Here is a 7,803-nt window from a genome sequence, read left to right as displayed (position 1 = left end):
AAGTGGCGGCCGCGCATCACGGCCAAATGATCAGGCCCCGCCTCCAACCCCACTCCTGACCCTCCCCTGGTCCGGCCCTGCCCAGCCCGGAGCCATTAATCGCAGACACAACTTTGCGCCTGCGCAGACCGCACGTGCGGCTGCCAACGATAGAATTTGTTCAAGAGCCTAGAGGGAAAGTTGGTTCTTTTCCCCTCCCACCTCTCGCGAGAACCTGAGAACGTGCTTCCGGGTCGAAGGGTTTACTTCCGGAGAGCGGGAAGGCTGAAACGCGGTCGCTAAGCTGGAGCTGAGCTTGCAAAGTTCTCGGAGGAGAAGGCTGTAGCCATGGACGGGTAAGTTCTGATGGTGACGGCTGAGCTCGGACACTTTCCTCTCCAGCGTGTTGGAGGAATGAAACAGGTGAAACCCGACTCAGAGGAAGCAGACGAGGGCCTGGGTGCTGACCCTAGGCCTCCTTGTCTGGCTGGAAAACTGCAGCTACGGGAGAAAGGCCGCTTGGGCCGGGGACGGATATGGTTAATGATAATCTTCTGGTTCCCACGGCAACTCTGCCATGTACTCATTTTCGCGCAACACCTTAGGCTCCAGGGTGGGCGAGGTCGGAGGTGGCCCGGTATTCGAGATGCTGAGTTACTGCCCGAGATCACAAAGCCAGACAGTGACGGAACGGGCTCTCACTCCAGACTTCCTGATTACAGGTTTCAGCACCGGATAGTTATTCTTTCTGTGACCTCGGCACTATGGTAGGCCCCTGCGTAAAGATGAGTTATTCAAGGTTCTTGGCCTCGGGGAATGTATAGTGGTGGAGACGACGGAGCAGTGCGGAATGATAAGTGTTTTGTACTACTTTGTGGGAGAACAAATGAGGGAGCAATGAAGTCTTCTTGTCATAGAAAGTATCAGGAAGACCTCTCAAAGGAAGATACATTCTAGGTGGTCTTTGAATAGTGGCAGTAGCCTACATCGAGTGACTTAACCGCTTTAAATGTATTATTGTTGTTGTTCAGTCGCTAAGTGGTGTCCGATTTTTGCGACCCCATGAACTGCAGCCGGATAGGCTGCTCTGTCCATGGGATTCTCCACGCAAGAATACTGGAGTGGGTTGCCGTGCCCTCCTCCAGGGCATCTTCCCGACCTAGAGATCGAACTCGCGTTTCCTGCTTTGCCGGCGGATTTTTTAACCGCTGAGCCACCGGGGAAGCATTTGTGATGCTATATTAGCTGTTTTAATCCTTCTAACAATCCTATGCAGGTAGCTACTGTGATCCTCTTTTCACACATAACATTGAGGCTAAAAGAGGTTAAGGAACTTGATCAGTTAGGAAGCTAACAGAGGAAGCTAAGAACCAAGTTGCCAACCTGGCTATGTGTTTCTAGACTCCAGAAGGCTGTTTGATGAGTAAGTATTCACCAGATAGACCAAAGAGGTGAGTGTAGGCTTCTGAAAAGAAGCATGGGTACAAAGGTGTAGGGATATGAAAGTGTAGCTGAATGGTCACATGCAGTGTATGTTTGTATGGAAGTGATGTTTGTGGCTGAACTGGTAAGCTGGGGTCAGATTATAAAAACCATGGTAGGAAATTTGGACTTGATTCTGTAGGCCAGAGATAACTATCTGAAGATTTTAAGTGGAGGAAATACACATTAGATTCTTAAGATACAGGTCTCATAATGCACACAATTTATTTTCTAGACTTTGGGCTGAGAATGTCTGTGACTATAATAGTGCTGAGACAGGAGACACCCTTAGTGTACTCTGGGAAGAAAAGCTTGAAGGATCATTTCTTTCCAATTTATTAGATTTATTTTTTACTTAGCCTCCCAAGTCACTAGCTTAAACAATAGTATCCATGGTTTGAAGTACTTTGGAGACTACAGAACATCCTTTTAAGAGTTCCTGCAACTTTAGGAACCTCCTCAATCCAACGAAGAAAGGTTTATCTTCACAAAGCAATTATTTAAAGCAGTGTTAGAATATAGATTTAGATTCCAAGTGTTAAAATAATTCCAGAGGAGGAAAAAATTAACAAGTAAGTCAGAGAAGACTTTATGCAGGTAAAATTTGAGCAGGACTTTGAGAGTAAGCTGGATTTGGAGCCAGAGAAGTATTAGCAACAAAAATATCAAAGACTTGGCAATTGGGGTGATCTGTGCCTTGACTGACTTAGGATCTTTTGCTCCAGTCATAGTGATAAAGTTTTTTGCAAATGCTCCATTTTCATTTCATTCACGTGAACTTGATTATTGCCATTTTAGGAGTGGCTTTGGAGAGATGTCATCTCCTGTGATCCGGGAGGCAGAGGTGACTCGGACTGCACGCAAACAGAGTGCCCAAAAAAGAGCTTTAAGTATCCTTTGCATTTTAAGCATCATTATAAAAATTGTAACATGTTTGGAATTAGCATTATAGACTTTTCATGAGCGATATTAAATACTAGCTGTAATAATAAAATACTGTGGAAATTAATTTTTTTTTTAACTCTCCAGATGTGTTATTTGGTAAATATAATGCTGAAATTCAGTGAGATTCATATTTCCCTGAAAATAAGGATGTTCCATTTTACTGCTAACTATTATATTGTGATTAGCTTTTGCTGAGATGAGATTTTCTTTATTATTTGAGATCTAAGAACTCTTAGTTCAGTGTGTGGTAACCTAAGACTTGAGCTCTTAGTTCAAGACTGTAGTAACTGATAACTAGAATTTAAAGGGGAAAGGGAATTATTTACTCTTTGCATAGAAAATATGGTAGCTGTAAAATACCTTGTCCTTGAAAAACGTACTCACATATTTTGTATAGTGTAAATATGGTTCATTCTAACTTTAATGATGTTTTTTTCTATATGAAAAACTTTCCTTAACATTTCCTGTAGTTCGGGCATCCCAAGATGAAATTTTTTCTAATACCACTCCAAGAAACCAGGTTATCCCTCGAACTCCCAGCTCATTTCGACAACCTTGTAAGATTTTTTTGCTTTTAAAGCATTTAATAATGATAATAGTAAAAGCAGCTAATACTATAATATATATTATATTTTGTAAGTTATTTTTAATTAAGAGTAAGTAATAGGGATTACACTTACTATTTGTTGAACTCTTACCATGTGTAAGGCTTTACATAATTGCATAATAGCTGTGAAGTAGATATTGTCTCTATTTTGCCAAAACTGAACATGAGACCTAGAGGAGTTGATTAATGCAGATAAAATAGCTAGGTAAGTATGTAAGTAATGGAACCAAAATTCAAATCATAATATGCTTACTTCAGAGCCCATGTCCTCTATACTATAGTATGCTTTATAAAATTAGAATTTGATAAATTCATGAACTCATGAGTGTCTTTTTTTTTTTTCTATGTTCAGTTATGTTATAATGAAAGCATCTCTGTTTGCAGTAAAGTTTTTTTGGTGGGCTCAGTAGTACCAAAAGTTCATATTTAGAAAAATAAGTTAAATCTTCATATTATAGAAATGTTAATATTGAAAGTATTTATTTGGTTAGAATCTAAATGAAAAGTGAAAATTATTTGTTTTCATTTGCTTGTTTCATATTCATTATCAGTGCTCATGTACTTCAAATCCTTTTTACTAACTTCTTGCTGTAGTTACTCCACCAAGCCGGAGCTTACTGAGGCAACCAGATATATCCTGCATTCTTGGAACTGGAGGGAGGTCTCCCCGGCTTACACAGTCTTCAGGGTTCTTGGGGAATCTGTCTATGGTATGTAGAAAAACGGGGCTGAAATTTTCTCCCTTTTTTAATTATGGTATGATGTTTAGCTTAAAAATTTTTAAGGAGAATTGAAGTCTTATTCATAATAAAAGTAACTCAGTTATGTAGGTTGAAATCATTTTTTGGTTAGACTTCCAGAAAACTGAGACCCGTAAACATCTCACGTCATAGGTGGAAACTGTGCCACCAGCAGCAGTTAGATGCAGATAAAATGTATTAATCTGACAGTTTACTGATCAGAATAAATAAATTCTGATTGGTTGCTAGTGGTTGTAAAAACTGAGCCCTGTTTTGAAGCATAGAAGAGGAGGCCAAGAGTAATCAATGAAGACTGTCATAAGGAAGAAGAACAAGGTGAGAAAAGAGAAAATTTGAGGAAAAGTGAGAGAGACATTCTTTAGGAATCATTATGATACAGTATTTAAAATAGCAAAAGAAATGTCATATAGACTGATGCAGAATGACCTGACCTAGGTGCTTAAAATACACTATAGAGAAAGAATTGTGCCTGAGAAGATGAAAATGTAAGAGTTTTGTTGGACTAGTAGAGTGTTATGGCTCATTTAGTTCCAAGAACAAGATGAAAAGGGCTCTTTATTTGGTTCTGTGGTTATTGAAAAAACAGTTTTACACACACCAGAAATTGTCTAAATTATGTGTTTTCTGAGGAATGATTTTTCATATTAAACTTCTCCTTGTCTTAGAAGGTTAAATCAATCCTTGAAATATTTTAGAGTGTTAGTATCTAACAGTGATTTAGTTATTGAATAATTTTACTCTGGTTATGAAGTTGATTTATTTTGGCTACATTTATTCTTATTCTACTTAAAAACATGACTGCTTCTAGGTTCAGCAAAAGATGATGACTTTTATTATTTAGTGCTTCAGAACTGCAAGTTTAATAGTAAAATTATTACTCTTGTAAAGGCCGGGATAGAGTAAATATGTATTGAGTATTACAGAATGTTTGGAAATTGCTTTGTAGTCAAAAATGTTTTCTTGATTTTGTTTTGCCAATTTTAGTATCAGTTGTGAGAGGTGGTTGAAGGAAGTACAATTATTTGTTACGTTGGTTGATTTTATCATGTGTCTGCCTACAAAACATTTTTCTGAATGCAGAATGTTACTACTGTGTAAGATTTTCAATTTGATCTGGGTGCTAATGATGATGAGTACCCAGAAGGAAATCAGTCTTTGGTAGCTGAAGCTAAACTCTCCTCAGCCCATAGTTACTATCTCATTAATATATAGGGTCCCAGCACCCATCTTTAGCATTTTCCCTTGGGGAGACTAAATTAAAGGTACGTTTTTATTGTTGCTCATGCTTGGATTTTTAACACATTGCATTTGCTTGGTATGTCTCAAGTATTTTAATCTATAAGTTTCTAAATCATCCTTTTTTTTTCATTACGATTTATTTGTTTAAGAAACTGAGTCATTCATCCCATAATATTTCCCAAAATTAAAAAATTGATTTGAAGTAGTCCTAAGAGCAGTAAAATTCATGGACAGAGGAGCCTGGTGGGCTACAGTCTATGGGGTCATGAAGAATCGGACACAACTGAGTGACTAATAGTTTCACTAGAGCATAAAAGTATGGAGTAGTGCAAAGAAGGAAACAAAGCCATAATATCTAACAAAACAGTCATGTGGGATATCTTTTAAAAGTGAAAAGCAAAAAATGTTTTAAAAAAAATGTTACTAGCATTAAAGTCTTTATCCACTCAGTGGCAATAACTACATTACTTTTCTATATCTCCTTTATCTTGTAGGTGACTAACCTGGATGACAGTAACTGGGCCACTGCTTTCTCATCACAGCGGGCAGGGCTGTTCACAAACACGGAGTCCCACAGTGTAACAGAGGACATTACCCTCAGTGCTGTTATGCTACGTGAGGATGATCCTGGAGAAGCTGGTAAAATAGCTTTGGGCTTTGTTTATAACACAGTAGTTTCTCATTTTACTAAGATCAGGGAAATTATCTCCTATTCCTGAATATTAAATATTTTTTGTTATGCTTATTAGTTATGGTAATGGCTGTGCCACTTGATGATGATGGGTTAGCCAAAAGTTTGTTTAGGTTTTTTCAGTGAAATTTTTGCCCAACCCAGTAGTAACTCTAGAAAGTTGAGAACCTCACCTTAGTTCTCAGTTGGAGCAGCATCTTTTGCCATTTAATCTTTTCAGTGTAAATAGCTCCTTGTTAGGTTATTAGACTAGTCACTAATGCTTTTGTTCTTTCCAAACTTGTGCTGTTGAGAGAGCTTCTCTTTTTGTTTAATTTTTATCTGACATTGTTGGCATGTTTTATTTTGACCTGAATGCTAATGCTGTTTCTTCAAATATTATTGTGACCATTCTGACTTTAGGCTGGTTATTACCATTACCTTTTCGGAAAAAACATTTGCTTTTAGTGTGTTTGTGCCTGCACATTATGACATAGATTCTTCATCAGTTTATCATCACAGACTAACATATATGAGTACTAGTCAGTATGCTTACCGTTGTATGCACGTTACCTCATTTCATGGTCCATTAAATAGACACAATAACTATTTCATTTTTGTGGGAAGGGAACAGCTGCTCAAAAAAATTAAGTAACCTGTTTGAGCTCACCTGGCTAGAAAGTGATGGCACCAGGATTTGAAACTGAGCAGTTTGATTTCAGCACCCTTCTCTTAATACTGTGGTGACCACTACTTCTTTGTAGTATATGCCAGTGCTAAGCACTCAAATATTGAGTAACTCAAAAATGCTTTGTACTTAATATATAAAATATAAGAATTTCATGTTTAGTATGAAACCATAGCTGAGGCCTTAGATATTATACAGTATTATAGTAGGATGTATATATTTTCCCTGAATAAAGCATGTCATTTTAGGATCTGCTATAACTTTCCTAGCTACTTTGTTATGGTGTACTTAAAATATAACTCAGGTGTTTTAAAATTGGCTCATGTTTTTGTAGTAATTGTTGACAGACTAATAACTAATATATCTTTGGAATCTTAAAAGACTTGTAGGTGACAGAAGACTAAATAGATAAATTGGACTACATCAAAATATGGGTCAGAAATTTCAGTCAATAGAGTGAAAAGGCCACAGAATGTGAGAATATATTTGCAAGTCATATATCTCAAAAAATTAATATTCAGAATATAAAAAGAACTCCTATAACTCAACAGTACAATCCAACTAAAAAGTGGACAGAGAACTTGTATAGATATTTCTCCAAAGAAGATACAAAAGTAGCTATTATGCACATGAAAATTTGCTTAGTATAGCTCAAGTGGTAAAGAATCCACCTGCAGTACAGGAGATGGAGATTCAACCCCTGGGTTGGGAAGATGCCCTGGAGAAGGAAATGGCAAACCACTCTAGAATTCTTGCCCTGGAAATCCCATGAACAGAGGAGCCTGGTGGGCCGTAGGCCAGGGAATCAGAAAGAGTCGGACACGACTGAGCACTGGATGGATGTAGTAATCGTTAAGGAAATGCAAATCAACCACATTGAGACAGCACCTCACACCCATTAAGATGGCTACTATCAAAAACAAAACAATCCCCAAATAAACAGGAAATGGTAAATGTTGGCAAGGATATGGGAAAATTGGAACTCCTCTATGTTGCTGGGAATGCGAAATGGTGTAGCACTGTGGCAAACAATATGGTTGTTCCTCAAAAAATTAAAAATAGAATTACATTATGATTTAGCAGTTCTACCTCTGGGTATATTCCAAAAGAAGTGAAAACCACATTTTAAAGAGATATGTATTTCCTCATTCATAGCCCTGTGAACAAAAGATAGAAGGAATCCAAATCCCATTGATGGATAAAGTATGATCAATACTTTTTAGTGGGATATAATTCATACATATGCTACACCATGAATGAACTTTGAGGACTTTATACCTGAAGAAATAAGCCAGTAGCATAGGGACCAAATACTGGATGATTTCCTTATATGAGACATTTAGAGTAGTCAAACTCATAGACATAAAAGTGGAATAATGATTGCAAAGGTCTAGGGACAGGGGAGAATGGAGAGTTACAGTGTTAGGGTTTT

General features: G+C 37.7%; 1 protein-coding gene across 3 annotated transcripts in view; it reads left to right on the top strand.

Annotated features, from left to right (window-relative positions):
* The first annotated feature begins 244 nt into the window (after window positions 1–244).
* Window positions 245–7,803, top strand: part of NUP107 (nucleoporin 107) — a 49,785-nt gene continuing 42,226 nt past the window's right edge. For 2 of the 3 annotated variants that reach the window (XR_014082041.1, XM_081589825.1), the window contains exons 1-5: window positions 245–335; window positions 2,260–2,351; window positions 2,877–2,963; window positions 3,608–3,723; window positions 5,508–5,652. Coding sequence is in view for 2 of the 3 variants with exons in the window: in XM_081589825.1 (XP_081445951.1) it covers window positions 328–335; window positions 2,260–2,351; window positions 2,877–2,963; window positions 3,608–3,723; window positions 5,508–5,652 (448 nt within the window). In the remaining variant the exon portion in view is untranslated. Of the gene's footprint in view, window positions 336–635; window positions 837–2,259; window positions 2,352–2,876; window positions 2,964–3,607; window positions 3,724–5,507; window positions 5,653–7,803 lie in introns of those variants that run through there. The other variant, XM_081589824.1, reaches the window with a different exon arrangement.

This window comes from Giraffa tippelskirchi, chromosome 4 (genome assembly GCF_054371585.1).
Source record: "Giraffa tippelskirchi isolate mGirTip1 chromosome 4, T2T-mGirTip1v1.2.pri, whole genome shotgun sequence".
NCBI lineage: Eukaryota > Metazoa > Chordata > Mammalia > Artiodactyla > Giraffidae > Giraffa > Giraffa tippelskirchi.
Note: the sequence above shows the minus strand (reverse complement) of the source record. Positions and strands in the feature narration are given on the sequence as shown.